Below are 19,629 nucleotides of genomic sequence, written 5' to 3'. Positions count from 1 at the left end.
ACTACCCATTTGTTGGAGTCTCTAACAGGTTGGCCCTGTCTCTTATAGCCGGACACTCTCTACCCTGTATGTCTAGGGGACATCAAGCTTTAGCATGCCTATGAATTAAGCACATTATGCTAATGCAATTCTGCATTGTTAAAATCTCTAAACTACACTCTGTGGACTTATAATTATTATAACTGGTTATTACTTTGTATCTTGATGATAATTTGTTTTTAAATGGTACAATTCTTAACACAATGCCATGTTATTTTTCTCTCCCCAGTCCCCAGAGTTAGAGCCTCCGGAGTGTATGAGCAAGGAGCAATTCACGGAGAGGACATACACAGCCGTGGGGCGCGGTGCGAAGGAGGAATATGGGGATTTATTTGATAAAATAGATGTGAGTCGCGAAGGTTTCATTGATTGGGACAAATTAACATCCTTCATGCTGCTTGAGCTTTACGAGAAAGATGAACGAGTAAAATCATCAGTAATTCCCCAGTGGAGGGATATTCACAGCCTCCCATTAATTCACAAGGAAAACATCCAAAAAGTAGTTTATTTGAAATGTTCTTGTCGCTACGTAAGTTTGAGTAAAGATGGATTACTGGCAGTCTGGGGAGAGAATCTAAAACTACAAAGAAGCCTGCGAATCTGCACAGACACCGTCAAGCTGAAAGATGTATGGGCCACCAGCTTGGTGTTCCTGGCCAATGTAAACAAGGTAAATATGGATATAAATAGAAGTAATGCATATATCAGTGAGGGAAGGGAGGAGAGATCTGCTTTATTATTCCTATCTGTCATACAGCATCGCATAGAGGGTGCCCTGTGCTGGCTCAGCTTAGGTTTGGGAAAGGGATCAAGAATGTAATTGCCAGTCTATGTAGAAAGGCTGAACAAACGAGCAATGTCAGTGAGCAATGAAAAGCATAAATCTAACTAATAATAAAAACCCTGTACATCTATTATATGGATCTAGGAAGCACTGGCGCTGGAATGCCAATTGGTTGGTTACACAAAGCGCAGCTATTGACCTGTCCCAACTGTTAGTACATCCAGATGAGGGGACATACGGGCACATGTACTAAGCCTTAGAGAGTGATAAAGTGGTACTTTACTGTATCACTCTCCAAGGCTTAGTACATCTGCTCCATGGTGCAGCTACACATTTGTGTTCAAAATATCAGTCTCCTCATTTTACTTCATAGATCGCCTTATTGTCCCTCTTTTTTGCGCTTATATAGACACACACCCCACGCCCATATATACGTTAAGGGGCATATACACCATATGGCCCCCATATTTACCCCACGTCCTGATCTCTGTTTCTCTGACGACTGACAAAATCCAACATGTTTTTGGGATGTAACTGGTGGAGCGATGATTTCCAACATGTCATCTGGAACAACTTGTATCGCTTGGTTCACGCTTTGGAGATAATGATAAAAGCAGATATTGCTAAACACATATAGCTCTGCAATAACACATACTGCTAAACTGTACCTGAAACCGTTTTCCTCTATACATATATATATGTGCGTATGAATACTACAGTCTCCTGTAATTTGTTCTATCTTTGCCTATGGTAAGTACAATGTTAAATATTAGTGTTTTCATTGCGGTACTGACATAGAAATGTGATAAATGTGTTCTTGCCCCAATGTCACATCCCTTGTGCACCCCAAACCAAGAAGCTTGACAATGTCATTCTGCAAGGGGGAGAGGTCACCAGTCATCACCCCCAGCAAGCACATACAAATCACACAGACCCTACCTCCATTACTACACCTGCTCATTCCTATATGATCATATGTACAAGCTGCTGAAGAGCTCCTATAGAAATGCTCTGTGCTGCGGCACAACTGCATGTATCAGTCCCCCGCAGCTACAGACTTGCCTTCAGCTGCCCCCTGGATCCCCACATGGGGGTGCGAGGGGAGCGTTACCATTCTGGTTGGTTCCGTGAGAAGGTTGCAGGAGACTGGTATCAGCCCTAGGAGAGATCTACAGGCAGGGGGTGGAGGTTGTAACAGTTTGTGTGCGCACTGAGAGGGGAGACAGTGACACAGCCACAGGGCCAGATTAAGGGCCACATTGTCCTGGGGCTGAAAATGTTTATGTACCTATACTGAGAAGGGGAAGAGGTGTGAACAGTGCCATATGGGTGTGTACACCCTCTACACTATCAGCCCCACTATCTCCCTAAATACATAAAAAGAAAAATTGCATAATTTTGTGAGAAAACTAGAAATACAATTTCAATACTTATGAGTTATGGTGACTGTGTGGCCAGATATGCAGCTGATCGTCATCCTCATCATCATCCTATCATGCTGTGGAGGCCTGGAGCTGGAGCTTCAACCGCCACATCATTACTCTAGTCCTGCGCAGCCCGTGGGCTTGTTGTCCAATCTTTCAGGCCTGGAAACCGACATTACCTTTCAGTCTTCTGCAACAAGTAGCCCCTGAAGATGGCCGCCTTCCATGTTCTGATGTAGGGGGCCTGTTGTGCCACCCCTATCAGGTGGCAGCCCTAGGCACGTGCCTCATGTGCCTAGTGGACAAATCTAGTACTGGTGCTAGGTTGAGATCAAGGTGTGACTTGCTGTTTTTGTAGTAAATTATATTGTTACAGTAACAATTAAGTACGTAAGTGAAGTATACATATGCTAGTCTGATTGTCAGTGTTATTAATAATTAGTCACTTTTCCATGTAAAACTCTTAAATACAGAAGCAGTATAATATTAATAATTAAGTTCAGTTAAATACAAGCATATTTAATCGTCCCTTTTAAAAAACTATATGGGATTTTCTTGCCATTGAATAGCCCTGAATAGCCCCATTTACATCACGCTGGGGTGTCCCCAGCATTCCCAGAGATATTGAGCTGCCCTGGAGACTCGTTACTTGTCACTCGGTGTGACGGTAATGTCACACTGCAGCAACCGGCTTCATGTCACTGAGGAGGAACTGCCATTTTGGTGACACCCAGATGCAGTTCACACACCCTAGCACACCCCTAGTTACGCCTCTGGTTCCACAGTCCATATGCCACATTGTAACCCATATCACACCACACACACATGAGCTGTAGTTGCAGCAGCCGTGGAACCTACAATAGATTTACTATATGATGCTAATGCAAGAATCCGTAGGGTGAATGTTGGGGTTTGTACGTATGCATGTACATGTGCATGCAGGCTTGGAAATGCCGTTGGCACGTCCCCTCCCGATTGCCTCTGCCTGTCATTGCGCGAGTGCACCATAGAAAGGGCTTCAGGGTGCAATCGCTGTTGTAGCAACGATCAGCCCTGAATCAGGGCCAAAGTACCTTCTATTTTGCAAAAAAAAATGACAGGTGTTGATTGGTTAGTAGTTTATCTCTCGCCACTTTATTACTCTCCAAGGTTTAGTACATCCACCCCTAAGTATGAAAGTCAGAAATATTTGTTAGGTATTATTTAAATATTTTATTCAATTCAAGTTGCAGGTGTACACTTTAGATGGGGTAGATTAGGTCGACAGTCATTAGGTCGACCGCTATTGGTCGACATGGTCATTAGGTCAACATGGGAAAAAGTCGACATGAGTATTTAAAAAAAAAATTAAATTCTTTGAACTTTTTCATACTTTACGATCCGCGTGGACTACGATTGTGAATAGTAACCTGTGCCAAGCGCAGCGAGGCACCGTGCCCGAGGCATGGCGAGCGAAGCGAGCTAAGCGAGGGGACTCGGTGCACTAATTGGGGATCCCCGTCACTTTATGAAGAAAACTACACCAAAAAAAGTAAAAGACCTTTTTTTTCATGTCGACCTTGTACATGTCGTCCTAATGACCATGCTGACCTAGTGACCATGTCGACCTAATGCATGTCGACCAATAGTGGTCGACCTAATGACTGTCGATCTAAGTCTTGTCGACCTAATGACCCATACCCCTTTAAACAATAAGACAATAATCAGGGTATGTGGTCAATAGATCTACAGTGTCTAGTTAGACAGTCAAAAGGTTGACACCAAATGGTCAATATATCAGCCTATGAAAGGTCGACAGTGCTAATGGTCGACAGGTACAAAAGGTCAACAGGTTCACATGGTCATCATGCAAATGGTCGACACACATATGGTTGACATGACGTTTTTTCCTCCTATTTGTTCTACTTTTTCATACTTTACTATCCACGTGGACTGTGATTAGGAATAGTAACCTTGCTCAAAGCATGGTGAGCGAAGAGGAACACTAATTGGGGGTCCATGTGCTGAGATGGCAAAAACAACACCAAAACCAAAACTATTCATCTGTTGACTTTTTCCTGTGTTGACCTTTCATAGGTCATCCTAATGACCATGTTGACCTTTTGTCCATGTCAACCTTTTCACTGTCAACCATGTGGTGTCGATCTAATGATTGTAGACATTCTGACTGTAGATCTATTGAACCGTAATAAGAACACTGCAAACATATATGACAGTATTCAATTGTTTCCTCCCCCTCCCACTCATGCCCGCTGGCAGGTATTTAATTGTTTCTGCAAATAGGCACAATATAATTTCAGCTTGCTACCCCCGAGGGTGTAGTGCTGAAATACATGAAAAGTGACCCTTTTGGGTGCCCAAACAGGACTTACCGCAATCACGCACATTAGTTTAGTCGGGTTTAGCCGCTTCACGTGGCTAAACTCGACTGCTATGGGCGTGATATGCGCAATAACGGGGATCAATTGAGTATCGCCCACGATCTCCCATCAATTTAGACAGGAGATCGGGTGTGCTATAAAAATTTAATACAGCACACAGATTTTAGAAACGAAATGTTACAATAATAAGGAGGCTCTTAGGGCGCATTTTGATCGAATTGTGGATGCCCATTTACCACGGCAATCGTTTATCATCATATTGTCACAGGAGCACATGTACTACGCTTTGGAGAGAGATAAACTACCAACCAATCAGCTCCTGTTATTTTTTATACAGCCTGTAACATGGCAGTTTGGAAATGATTGGTTGGTACTTTATGTCTTTCCACTTTATCACTCTCCAAGGTTTAGTACATTTCCTCCCTGTATATATAAATAGGACGATTGTAACGGTGTTAACATTATGATTGGATTAACACACAGGTTCTCAAACTCGGTCCTCAGGACCCCACACGGTGCATGTTTTGCAGGTCTCCTCACAGAATCACCAGTGACGTAATTAGCTCCACCTGTGGACCTTTTAAAATGTGTCAGTGAGTAATTAATACACCTGTGCACTTGCTGGGTTACCTGCAAAACATGCAATGTGTGGGGTCCTGAGGACCGAGTTTGAGAACCACTGGATTAAAATATTGATGCATTCCTGTACGGCAGTGATTTTCAACCTTTTTTTACTCGCAGCACACCGAACAATATTTTAAAATTTCCAAAGCACACCATCAGTTCCCCACAGAATAAAACAAAAAACACACATAGGCCCTCACAGTAAAAAAAAATCCACACATACATTGGCCTACACAGAAAAAACAATCACGTTGCTCCCCACATAAATCATGTTGCTCCCTAAATAAATCCTATTGCTCCCCACATAAATCAATCACATTGCTCCCCACATAAATCATATTGCTCACACATAAATAAATCACATTGCTCCCCACATAAATCCTATTGCTCCCCACATGAATTATTCACATTGTTCCCCCCCATAAATCCTTATTCTCCTCACATAAATCCTATTGTTCCCCACAAGAGAAACAAAATAACAAATATTAGCTCCTACCGGTCAGCTCTCCTCCCTATCTCTCAGTGGCGGGGGTTGTTCATAGTGGAGTGCTGCAAATACTGATCAGCAGGCGGGCGAGCAGGTGTGGATGTGGGTTGGCAAGGAAAGCTGTGTATACAGACAGGAACTGGAAGATGTGTATGCAGGCGGGTGGGCTGGCTGGGTGGTGAGACGCGGCGGCTGTGACCTATGATATCACACTGTTGCATCTTCAAGGCATAGGTCACGGCCAGAGCACGACTGATCCTCTAAGAAGAGCACGGGCCAACAGTTCACTCTGAAGGTGCAGGAAGCTGCTCTGGCTCCGCGGCACACCGGTTGAAAAAGCCTGCTGTACGGCATAGCAAATTCTTCTTTCTGCTTTTTTTGCCAAAAGTCCCTCCCCAATGTCAGCATCATACTGGTGTTTAAATAATATTGTCTCCCAGTAGAACAGTGATTTAATTGTATGATTTCATATGATCCTTTCCTTTGTTTTCTGTTTATAACTCACTGCACATGGAACAATTCTGTCAATCAACCCGAGCGTTGAATGACATGATCTGTTTCCAGTTTGGCCGCACGTGTTGCTCTCTCATCTAGGTTTGCCATTCTGCTTCAATCACAATAAATATTTTGTTGGGTTTGTCTTCTCCAACCTGTTTAATTAAAAATACATTTGCAAAAATAGCAAAAGATATAAAAATAGAATTGTGCATAAATACTTATTGTTAGCACTGATATATGTGATTTAGAATAATAGGAAATGGGTACTGCAAATAGAATGTCTATCAGATGTAGAACTTCCCAGTGCCAAGCTAATGGAAATGCTACACCAGACCAGTTGCTGATTGGTTGCTTTTATATATTTGTGTCTATAAGACATATGTGCTCATTCATATTTGAATTCATTTTAAATATTTAAAATGTTCATGTGCCCCCCTTCCCAATATAAATCCTTCCTTAATGCATACAGTACTATAGCTTTCATATAGCAATGTCTTTCACCCCACAGATTGCAGTTGCTTTCACCAGTAAGGAGATATGTTTCTATGATCTAAACTCAAAGCAAGACCTATTTTGCCAGTACAAGCTGCAAGGCCTTCCTGGCACCCCAATATGTATGGACTACTGGCACAACCCTGATGATGGCAATGATGCCATGCTGGCATTTGGAGATGTCAACGGACAGGTACACTAGCAATAAGACGGATGTAGTGGAGAGATTTATTTATTGTGTGCGTGCATCTGTGTCGCACAGAGTGAGAGTTATGACTGAGGAGCACAGTCGACACACAGTCTCAGGAATGTGCTGACAGTGTAGTGGGTGTTTCTGTGTGGTGACAGGGAGAGGCCTTAGTGGCTGCATACACACATGCTTAGCGGCTCACATAGGTGGCCATACTCGGACAGAGACACTGAACCTGCCATAGCAGTGGCGCACCCAGGGGGGGTTTCCAAGCACCCAGAAACCCATCTCCACCAAAAAAAAAAAGTATTATTATTATTATTATTTTTTGTTGCTGCATGAGTATTATTAATGTGTGTCTAGCGTCCTCTGCAGCCTGCTGTCTTCCTGGTGGCACTTGTAAGTGCTTAATAAAAGTTTACTTTATTTTAATTATAGTACATATATATCCATGTGCATACATGTATACACATGTATGTACATATATATATATATTATATAAACACACACACACATATGATATATATACATGCGTATATATACGTGTACTGTATGTATGTGTATGTATGTATATATATATAAATATATATATATATATACATGAATGCCTGTTTAATATGCTATGTGTATATATGTATGTATATATATATATATATATATATACATACACACACACACACACACACACACACACTAGTTTTACGGACCCAGCACATACTGGGTCACCTCAGTCCCCACCCCCGTGCTTGGCTCCACCCAGTTCTGGAAACCCCCCCATGCAAATCCTGCGTTTGCCACTGCATAGGCACTGCAAACAGTCATGTAATAGCTGTATATACAGTCCATTTATTTCTATGTATGGAACTTTTTTGAGTCAATACGAAGTAGCACACCAGCTTTGAGTTCTGGTAACATGACTGCAGATTGGTATGGCTATACTTTGTGTTTATTACATCTATCTATCTATCTATCTATCTATCTATCTATCTATCTATCTATCTATCTATCTATCTATCTATCTATCTATCTCCTTTATGAGGTTCAGGTTGCAACAGTGACCATAGCATATTCTATTGTGTAGTACTGTGATAAAACTTTCTGCTTGATGGGACAAATACTATACACCAGTGGTTGCCAAACTTTATTGAATCACTGTGCCCTAAAGTATCAGAATTGTTTTCACAGCACCCCTAGACAGGGCAGTAGAGAGCCTGGCTGGGCCCAGGTACTTGTCAGGGTGTGTGTCCTAATCACAGGAGGCGTGGCTATGCACCCTTAGAAAAAAACACTGATTTTTATTTTTATTTTAAGTGCCTTCCTAGTAGAGATGTGCAGGTTCGTATTTACCCAGATCTCAAAATGGCATTTTATTGGCTCTCGGATGTCACGTGTTTTTGGTTAGTCAATAAGAAAAATCTGGATAAATCCAAACTCGCGTTAATTCTGGCTTTAAGAACCGAGTAAATCTGAACCCACACATCTCTACTTCCTAGCCACACTGCAGGCCAGCACACAGCTGTGTGTGCTGGGCTGAGAAGAAGAGCTGCTTCTGCCAGGTACGAGGGAGGGGGCCCAGGGCCCCCACTGGACCCCTCCATCAGACCTTGGCATGGGTAATTAGTACCCTCTCCCCCCTCTCTCTGCACCACTGCCCCTAGGCCAAAGGTCTCTTATTCAGAAATTTAGAACAAAATGTTACATTAAGTAAATTGTGTTTGTGTCATTATTAGGTTACATTCTTAGGTTCAATTGTGTGATGTGAGGACAAGATTTGATTGTATTTGTCCACACATTTTATGATTGGCAGCCACCAGCACTGGTTTTTCCAATTACATTGACTATAAATAATTTGAATTGGTCCTAGGCCACCAATCCAAAGCACCCCTGCAAGTGTGGGAATACAGTTTGAGAACCACTGCTATACACATTTACATATATGTATTGGGATGCGGTCAGGATTCTGACAGTCAGAATACCAACAGCAGCATCCGGGTGGTCAGACTCCCGACAGTAGGTACTGGGGTTAGAGTTAGGCACCAGGGGAAGGGTTAGGGTAAGGCTGGGAGGGCGGTGAAAGTTAGGCTGTGCGTGGGAGGGGGCGGTGACGGTTAGGGCGAGGGTTAGGTATAGGGGAAGTCTAGGGTTAAAATACTTACCAGTATCCGTCGGGATTGTGACCGCCAAGATTTTGTACCCAACCCGATTGTATTATCTGTGATTATGTTACTATAGTCTGTTATCTTCACAGGTCCAGGCTATATGTTTCACAGCTGCAATGATTTCCTTGTTTGAACGATCTGCAAATTCTGCAGAGGATCAGCAAACTACCCTCTATATTACTTGGAATGAATTGGTTTCTGGGTTCCACAAATGTTGCTCTATTTTTAAACACAAACTACATGAAAACAACTGGGTGCGCCAAGGTGATGTGCTTATGTTTCCATTGTATTTCGGCTGAAAATAGGTGTGAGCAAACTTCTATGTTGTAGAATATTCTAGACTACCAAGTTTAACTAGTTACTTTTGGTTACTGCAAGTTTTAGGGGGGAATTCAATTAGCCGTAGGAAATTACTGTGGTGAATTGATGCCCCTTCCCCCCTTTCCCCTGCACCATGGACTATTCAAGAGGGGCAGGACAAAAAAATCCCCGGTAACAGCCCAGTTTTCCGGGACGCAAAAACACATAGGTGTGGGAACTTATCCCGGATCCTTTGTGTTTTTGCGAGAAAAAGGGAAAACATTCACATGAGTATAATTGAATAGCCCATTGCGAAACACTGGTCAAAAATCGCAATAATACCCCTTTTTTTCATACGAAAATTTAGCAGAAACAATTGAATTCCAGCCTTCATCTCTCCCTTGCACACTTGAACCTCATCAGACTACTTATTTTCTATTACAACCATTCATCCAATGTTTTTAGATTTCAATATGTCATTGCAGAGGCTTCAAACATGAATTTTAAGATTGAAAAAAAATAGACCTTTCACTAATACTTATGTGACACCCCCCCACCCACCCACCAGTTAATGGCTCCCACTGCGGTGGGAATGAGAGAAGGGAATACCAGACAGGATAAGTGGAGGGGTGGGGTGCAGTGGAGAGACCAACATACTAATGTTTAATAATACACATCAGTCACTGACATAATGAAGCCTACAGCCTCAATTATCTACCACACTTATACCATTAAGAAGCCTATTCAGTGACATGTGATCTGCCGCCGTTAGATCACGCTTTGCCAATATCAGGACATACATGTTACTAACTTCTATGACGTAGATAAATTGTATGCAGAATGATATTTTACTTTTGTTTTATTCAACATTTCCCATTGACATATCTGCCTGCTGCCTGTTTATCTCTATATGGGTGGCGGAGGATGATGTCTAGTTTATATACCACAGTGACTTAGAAGTTGCCAACTGCTGTGCTGAACTTTTCAAGTAGGAATGTGCATTCCAATAAAATTCTGATTGAATGCTTAACTCCCCTAGCCATTTTAATGGTACAATATTTTACTCTTTTTACCTGAACAATATCGCATCACATTTAGCAGCGGGAAGGTTGCTGGATATCTGTTAAGGATATACTTTGGTTTTGCTTCAATTGCTTCAAGTAAGATTATTCTCCCCAGCAGCTAACAATACTTCTTTGTTATCACTGCAGAAATATTGTAATCTAATTGCTCAGAGAGCTGTACCTGCAATCTCCTGTCTCATTTGACCTAAAGCCTCCTGATTGATATTCCTATTTCCAGTACATTTAGAAAAAGCATGTTCCATGCATTATGGTGTAATAAAGTCACAGAACGCGACTACACATTTTTCACCAATAGTTTGCAGATATGTTTTGGTTCAGTAGAAAAGGTTTGATTAAAAATATGACAGTTTCTTAATTGACCTTAATGTGACTGTAGAAGTCTAATAACATTTCCCATTCGTCATGGTAATAAAGATCATTTTTGGATTTGCTTGACATTTTTCGTTATTGCATAGCTCTTCCTGATGCAACTTCAAATAGTATCTTGTAATAAACTAATGAGGATATTTCTGTTTTTCGCCCTCAGTTAGTTACAGCTCTCATTTAGAGGCCTTTCTGTCGTGCACTACATGTAACAGTAACACTGTGGTTTTGGCCTGGAGAGAAAAAGGCAAAACACATCTAAGTACAACATCTCTGAACATTGCTAAAGGAATTAATGGCTTTGACTATGATTCTGTACTAAATATAATTGGTATGTATTAGTGTTCCGAAACATGTTTGGCTATAGTTATTCCTCTTTCTATTAGAATACTGTAACAGCAATTTTATGCTATGTTTTTTTTTCCACTCATGGTCTGTCTATGTAACATGTTGTTAAATATAGCCCGAGGCCAAGAGTTGCCCATTCATTCCTTATAGTTAAAGTGAATTTTTGCTGTTATAATATTCCTACAGTAGTCAGTTTCCAGGGGTTGGATTGCTCTTCGCTCAGCTATTATTCATTGTCCAGGAGGGTGCAACCAGGTCTGCACAGCAGGGGCGTGGCGGGGAAACGTGATGCTGAATAGGGAATGGAACAGGGGGCGTGATTGCATAACCAATGCGAATAATGTCATTGGACCCCCCAGACCGCCAACTTGTGGACAACTGTGGGAGGGGGGTGTTGGCAGATGCATCGGGCATCTGGCTAGGAGACTTGCCCACTCCACTCAATTTTCGGAAGCCTCCTGGCCGTTCCGGGAGAGTGGGAAAGTATGCTTAAGAGGACATCACGTGATTGCAGGGAAGATATATCAAACCTTTGAGAGAGATAAAGTAGAGCAGTTGCCCATAGCAACTAAGCAGCTTCTAACTGTTTTTTATCTAGCACAGTCTGTAAAATGACAGTTATAAGCTGATTGGTAGCAATGGGAAACTTCTCCACTTCATCTCTCTTGAAGGTTTGACATATCTCCCCCTGTATGAGAGGTAATAGCACATTGCTTACATGTAACCTTGTTCACCAGAAATTTAGAGTAAATAACAGTCATGTGGCCCACTAAGTGAAACAGCTTAGTTATCTCATTGTGGGGGAGATATATCAAGCCTTGGAGAGAGATAAAGTAGAGCGGTTTGTTAGAATAGGAGAGTGCTACTGCGCATACTCCAACATGGTTCCTCTGGGGATGCTTCATTACCTATCCAAAATGGCCTCTGGAGTTATTACAGCAAATGCTTGGCACCATCTTGTTACTGTGTAGAGTGAGATAGTTGGAGACAGACCTCTACCCTTTAGCACCAAGAGATCTGCCTGTTTTACCTGCATTACCGCTGTTCCAGCATCCTGCTCTGCTACCACTACCAGCGGCTGCGTCCATCGGGTTTGCACACGCTTTACCCACCACCAATGGGATTGCATTCCAGAAGGATGCAATGGTATAGTGATTGACAGCTGCAGGCGTTGGGGGGGGGAGGGGCGGCGGCGGCGCATTTAGTGGGCATGATCTGGACAACGCAACATGTCTGGACTGTACTCTGGGCTACTTCTTGACGTTACATGCAGCCACTCCCAGACAAAAGGCAGGGGTCATCCTCTAATCGATGCATTTGCAATTAATTAGTGAATGCATCGCAGTGCGGCGCTACACACATGCTGGGTGGCCTTGCCCTGTGCTTGCCGGCACCCAGCATGTGAGTAGATGGACGCAGAGCTTGCTGTGCAAGCAAGATCTGCGTCCATCTCTGAATAGGCCCTCTCATAGCCGTAGCTAGGTGTGGGCCAATGGTACATTGCCACTGCTCAAATGCACTGAGGGCGCACCATCTGGCACCACACCCTCACGGCCGCTGGTACACTGACACTCACTCCCGCCAGCCGCCGCTGCTGCACGGGAGTACTGCCGCGGCCAGCTTCTCATTAAAGTATGCTGGACAGCCGTGGCCTGCGAGCAGAGCGTAGGAAGTTTTTTCAGCATGAGAGAACAGGAGGGGGGATCCGCTCCTCCAAACCCCTCCCCACCCCTGGCTCTTCCTCTTTGAGACCAGCAGCCGCGGGGACAAGAGATCGCGCTGTAAGATCCCCGGCGGGCTCTGACGTCAACTCTGAGGCCAGGTCACCGCATCTTCCAGCCACCCCACAAAAACAGGTAGCTGGGCTGGTGGATTGGTGGGGGGGGACTCAGCTGCTGTAATGTGCAAAAAGGGGTACTCCGCTGCCGTAATGTGCAAAAAAGGGGACTCTGCTGCTGTAATGTGTAAAAAAGGGGGACTGCTGCCATAATATATATCAAAAGGAGGACTCAGCTGGCGTAATGTGCAAAGAGGGGACTTTGCTGCGGTAATGTGTTTTTAAAAAAGTGAATTTTTCTGCCGTAATGTGTAAAAAAAGGGGGATTCTGCTGCCGTAATGTGTAAAAAAGGTGAATTTTGCTGCCGTAATGTGTAAAAAAGGGGGATTCTGCTGCCGTAATGTGTAAAAAAGGGGGATTCTGCTGCCATAATGTGTAAAAAAGGGGACTCTGCTGCCGTAATGTGCAAAAAAGGGGACTCTGCTGCCGTAATGTGTAAAAAGGGGGACTCTGCTGCCGTAATCTGTGACAGGGGATGTACCTGGTGTAATGTGTAAAAAGGGGGACTCTGCTGCCGTAATGTGTATAAAGGGGGGACTGCCTGTCGTAAATTGTAAAAAGGTGGACTCTGCTGTCGTAATGTGTAAAAAGGGGGACTCTGCTGCTGTAATGTGTAAAAAGGGGGACTCTGCTGCCGTAATGTGTAAAAAAGGGACACTGCCTGTCCTAATGTGTAAAAAGGGGGACTCTGCTGCTGCAATGTGTGACAGGGGCTTTACCTGGTGTAATGTGTGATAGGGGCTCTACCTAGTGTAATGTGTGACAGGGGCTCTACCTGGTGTAATGTGTGTAAGTGGCGCTACTGTGCAGCATAATTTGAATATTGGAGACTACTGTGCTGCATAATATGAATTGGTTTTATTTTGTGGCCAGGCCCCTTCCCCATGAAGCCACGCCCCTATATTTTTGGCTCGCACTGGCTCTATTTTAAATATGGGTGGGCGGCGATGCTGCTTCTTGCACACAGCGCTAAAATGGCTAGCTACGGTACAGGGTCCCCTTGTGTACAGTGATCGGCTCTGTTACAAGCTTTGCTTCATGCCTAAACCAGTGTAACCACAGTGAGCATGGCTGTACCTACAACTCTCAATAAACCACACTACAGGGTAAGCCACCAGTCTGCTTTTTGGGTCAGATACATTCTGCTGGTGTGTATACTCTCTGCCATACCACCCCATGTACACACGTATTTCCAACAAAGTTGCCCAAAGCAACCATCAGCTTCTGTCATTTAGCTTTGGACAAACACCTTCACTTTATCTCTCCCCAAGCTGGATACATCTCCCCTTCTGTATTATAGAGCCCAGCATTATAGAGCCCAGCAAATACGCAATGATCTGATATATTGCAACATTTATAAATATGTGTGATCCATCAGCCTAAGCCTCTATCATAGATTCTTCCTGAATGGTCTGTGGCAAAATGGGGTACATGAATAAAATGGCCAGATACAGTACGTTAAAGTTATACAAATTAAAAATGGAAGTGGGGCTTGTTTCCAGATCTAGTAGGTGGGCAAATGTCATTAACGTAGTAGGTAGAGCCACATGCAGTCCTCAAGAGAGTTATATGCATCCCCCATAGCAGTACAATCAGTCTATGCGTGTAAATGACAAAGTAATCTGTGACTGGGTAAGAATGTTCTAAGCTACTGTAGTATTTCTATTTATACACAGCTTAAGCTACTGCTGCAACTGCATGACCCTTTCATACTGCCGTACTGATCTCATAATTGGATCTACTTTACCACAAAGGTATTGCATGGTCCCTAGTGGGCTGAAGGGCCACACAAGCGCATCATTATGGCCAACCGGGTCTAGGGCCAAAGACAACCATACCCTTATACAGTAGTAAACTAAACTAATTTTTAGATATTCCAATATGGTAATGTGATCACTGCTACCATAGGGGTCTATGTACTAAGCCATGGAGAGAAGTAAAGTAGACCGAGATAAAACCAGCCAATCAGCTCCTAACTGCCTAATCGTCTCCACTCTATCACTTTTTAAGGCTTAATACATTTGGGCCTGTGTGCCAAATCCTAGGTCAGCCCCGTGATTTAGCTGTAATAGGGGTATAAGTGATACATATGATGCTGCAAATTCTAATCTCTCAGCTGCTATAGAGCCTTTTTGTTTTAACAGTTGTTAAACTAAATTACAGAATACATACCAAGCCTTCAGAGAGGAAGTTACTGTACTCTGTGTCTCTGAACGACGGAGAGACTTCTCTTTCATCTACATAGATTTTTTTTATTTACTGGTGTTATTTCTAAGTGGAGAACTTTGCCTAGGGTAAACTTTGTATTGATCTAAAATAAATATTAGGCGGTGAATGAATAATATTTTGCTAGCTTCTAAGGAGATGCTGTACTGGCTTGCAGGGAAAAACTTGTGTACAGCAACTTCTTCTGCCTCTGCCACCTAATCCTCTTATCTTATCCCAAAATCTTGCATTGAATCCAATGAATGTGTTAAGGGGGGTACACACGGAGATTAGATCTGATTAGATTGCTTAGAAATGAAGCATGGATCTCTCTGTCTGTATGCCCATAGCGATTGCAATGTGCGGTCCCGCGCGTCGCTATCGCTGACTTTTAGATTTGTCATGCATGCAGGCACAATCCAGTTAGATCGCTCATTTCATCGCTGGGTGAAATGAGCGGCCCCCCGTCCCGTCCCCCTTGCTCAGCACACATCGTGCTGAGTGCTGAGCGGGGGGAGAGATGTGTGCTGAGCGGTCTGTGCTAGATTGCTAGATCAGGACACACATTGGGGACATGGCCTGGTAGTGAGGACATGTTCTAACATTATTGGGGGCACAGCCATAGATTTTTGAAGACATAGCCTAGTCCACTCCACATATCAGAAAATGTCAGAGAATAGCCAAGCGGGTGGCAGAACTAAGATTGCTTCTAGTCTGCAGGATCATATAACATTGGGGGTCATTCCGAGTTGTTCGCTCGTTGCCGATTTTCGCAACGGAGCGATTAAGGCGAAAATGGTACGCAGTGCGCATGCGCTAAGTATTTTAGCTCAAAACTTAGTAGATTTACTCATGTCCGAACGAAGAATTTCCATTGTTGAAGTGATCGGAGTGTGATTGACAGGAAGTGGGTGTTTCTGGGCGGAAACTAGCCGTTTTCTGGGAGTGTGCGGAAAAACGCAGGCGTGCCAGGATAAAACACGGGAGTGTCTGGAGAAACGGGGGAGTGGCTGACCGAACACAGGGCGTGTTTGTGACGTCAAACCAGGAACGAAACGGGCTGAGCTGATCGCAGTGTAGGAGTAAGTCTCGAGCTACTCAGAAATTCTATTCGCAATTCTGCTAATCTTTCGTTCGCAATTCTGCTAAACTAAGATACACTCCCAGAGGGCGACGGCCTAGCGTGTGCAATGCTGCTAAAATCTGCTAGCGAGCGAACAACTCGGAATGAGGGCCATAATGCGGAATCTAGCATAATGTATGCATCTCTCTCTACTGCATATTTCTATTGTGCAATGATTTGTTTATCTTTCGTATCTTCAGCTTCTGCTACCTCCACTAATACCCACCATACTGCACAGAAATACCAGTTACCAATCGCTGTCTGGTAATTCTGTTGTATTTCATAAGCTTTATGCAGTTCCCTCACAAGCAGCTACAATTGTTAGGTGCCCTCCCTGATTCCTGAGGCTCTTTTCACATTTCTAGTGATGTTGGCAGTCTGGGGACCCCCCCCCCCCCCCACATGATACTGGCTCTCTGCATGTGGAACTCCCACCCTGGAAAGCCGGATAGCAGTTAAGATTCAGCTTGGGGTCAGACCAGACAGGGGGTGCATCAAAGAGGCAGCGGTCCAGAGAGATATGGAGTCCCCTGAGTCCCTGCTTCATTAGCTCGCCTCCATTATGAAACCCCTGACCCCTCCCCAGCCCCCTCTCATTGCGGCACTCCCGACCCTCCCCTACTCACCCTCTCATCGTGGCAACCACGACCCCCCCCATCATGGAACCCCCGAATGCCCCCACCATCAAGGCACACCCCCCCTCGTCACAACACCTCTGATCCCTTCCACCCTCCCATCTCCCCTGTTGCTGGGCACCCAAAACCTGCACACCCTATCAAAGAACCCCCGACATCCACTCAAGCCCCCGACCCATTGCGGCACTCCCGATCCTCCCCTACTCACCCTCTCATCGTGGTACCCCCAATCCCCCCATCGTGGAACCCCCAAATGCCCCCACCATCAAAGCACACACACACCCCTTGCGGCATCTCCGATCCCTCCCATCCCCCCATTGCGGGGCACCTCAAACCTGCACACCCTATCAAAGAACCCCCGACACACCCCCAAGCCCCCCTCCCATTTTTGCACTCCTGACCCTCCCTTACTCACCCTCTCATCATGGCACCCCCGATCTCCCCCCCATTGTGGAATCCCTGAATGTCCCCATCATCAAGGCACACAACCCCCAGTCGCAGCACCTCCGATATCCCCCATCTTCCCCGTTACGAACCCTCGACCACCCCCCTACACACACACACACACACACTCACACTCTTTACACATAATGGGCCAGATGCATCATCGCTTGGAAAGTGATAAAATGGAGAGTGAAAAAGTACCAGCCAATCAGCTCCTAACTGCCATGTCAGAGGCTGTGTTTGAAAAATGTCAGTTAGCAGGTGATTGGCTGGTACTTTTTCACTCTCCATTTTATCACTTTCCAAGCGATGATGCATCTAGCCCTATGTCGCTGTATAAACACTTATTTTTGTCAACACATCATCTTATTTTGCCCTACTGGGTATCTTAAATGAGCTAATATATGTATAATTTTAAATTACTTAATCCTGTAATTTGGTCTCTGTCCACACATTATATACTATTTTTTTTTTTTTGGGGGGGGGGGCACCAGTAATTTTGTACCTAGGGGCGGTCAGATAGCTAAATCCACCTCTGCCTCCCACCACTTCTTGATTCTATAAATTGCACCTCCCGCCACTTCCTGATGCTACCACTTGCACCTCCTACCACCTGCACCTTCTACTACTTCCTGATGCTACCACTTGCACCTCCTACCACTTCCTGATGCTACCACTTGCACCTCCCATCACTTCCTGATGCTACCACTTGCACCTCCCACCGCTTCCTAATGCTACCACTTGCACCTCCTACCACTTCCTGATGCTACCACTTGCACCTCCTACCACCTGCACCTTCTACTACTTCCTGATGCTACCACTTGCACCTCCTACCACTTCCTGATGCTACCACTTGCACCTCCTACCACTTCCTGATGCTACCACTTGCACCTCCCATCACTTCCTGATGCTACCACTTGCACCTCCCACCGCTTCCTAATGCTACCACTTGCACCTCCTACCACTTCCTGATGCTACCACTTGCACCTCCCACCACTTCCTAATGCAACCACTTACACCTCCTACCACTCCCTGATGTTACCACTTGCAACTCTCACCATTCCCTGATGCTACCTCTTGCACCTCCCACCACTTCCAGACGCTAGAACTTGCACCTCACACCACTTCCTGATGCTACCACTTGCACTTTCCACCACTTCCACTTTCCACCCCTGTTCGATGCAGGAACTCCCACCTCCCTCCACTTTCTGATTCCATAGCTTGCAGCCTCACACCACTGCCTAGTGCCCCATCTCGCACCACCCAACTGCATATACAATCTGGTCTCACCCAGGATTCCAGTGAAAACATTTTTTAAGTTGGTATGGCTGAAATTATTTGCTAACAATGTTTAATCCAACATACATGCTATTTCAAGTGATATTTATTTCACACCTTGTTGCTTTGTTTCTCTGAGACCATGCACTTCTCATGTTTTAGTGTTTACTGGTGTGTTGAAGTAGTTCAGCACTAGTAGGGGTCAGTCAAATAGAGGGAGAGTTAGCGCTGCATACATAATTGTGCAAATTCAGGGTGCGATCGGTCCGCAGAGTGCGAGATGCAGTGCCATTGCCAGCGTCTATAAGCAGTTGCCCTGGCAACTCGCACCCTTTGCCCGCAATTGGATTGACCCCTTTAGTGTTGAAACTACAGAAAAAATGGCAGCAGGTTTCTGTCCAATATATACTTAGGGCCTGATTCAGTGTAGCATATAAAACATCTATAGTTGTGACCGCTTTACACATTTAGAAATAAATACAAATTTATGCCTGTATTTAGGGGTGGTACTTGATATACCGGCAGTCGGGATCCTGGCGCTCAGCATACCGCGGCCGGAATCCCGTCCGTTGGTATACTGACAACTAATCTCCATCTTGGGGTGTCCACGACACCCCTGGAGGGAGAATAAATAGCGCGCCACCGTGCCCGCAGCGTGGCGAGCGCAGCAAGCCTGAAAGGAGCTCTTTTGCGCTCGCGCAGTTGCCGGCATTCCGGCGGTCGAGATCCTGGCGCTGGTATGCTGAGCGACGGGATCCCAAGCGCCGGCAATTCATACTACACCCATATTTAGATTGTGCACATCTATGAAACCGGGCCACCGCCATCCATCTGTTGGGGAATGCAGGCGTCATAATCATTAGCACGTATTTGCACCAGCCCTATCCTTGGTGCTGGAGAGGCGTCTGATAGTGGACAGAATAGCATGTAAC

At 44.7% G+C, this 19,629-nt stretch overlaps 1 protein-coding gene across 1 annotated transcript in view; it reads left to right on the top strand.

The window, feature by feature from the left end:
• WDR49 (WD repeat domain 49) overlaps nucleotides 1-19,629 on the top strand; it is a 459,475-nt gene that overhangs the window by 9,484 nt on the left and 430,362 nt on the right. Inside the window, exons 3-6 of the mRNA XM_063916191.1 lie at nucleotides 269-709; nucleotides 6,746-6,922; nucleotides 9,168-9,342; nucleotides 10,990-11,157. Of these exons, the coding sequence (XP_063772261.1) occupies nucleotides 269-709; nucleotides 6,746-6,922; nucleotides 9,168-9,342; nucleotides 10,990-11,157 (961 nt within the window). The remainder of the gene's footprint in view (nucleotides 1-268; nucleotides 710-6,745; nucleotides 6,923-9,167; nucleotides 9,343-10,989; nucleotides 11,158-19,629) is intronic.

Source organism: Pseudophryne corroboree, chromosome 4 (genome assembly GCF_028390025.1).
Source record: "Pseudophryne corroboree isolate aPseCor3 chromosome 4, aPseCor3.hap2, whole genome shotgun sequence".
NCBI lineage: Eukaryota > Metazoa > Chordata > Amphibia > Anura > Myobatrachidae > Pseudophryne > Pseudophryne corroboree.
This window is presented reverse-complemented; position numbering and strand designations above follow the sequence as displayed.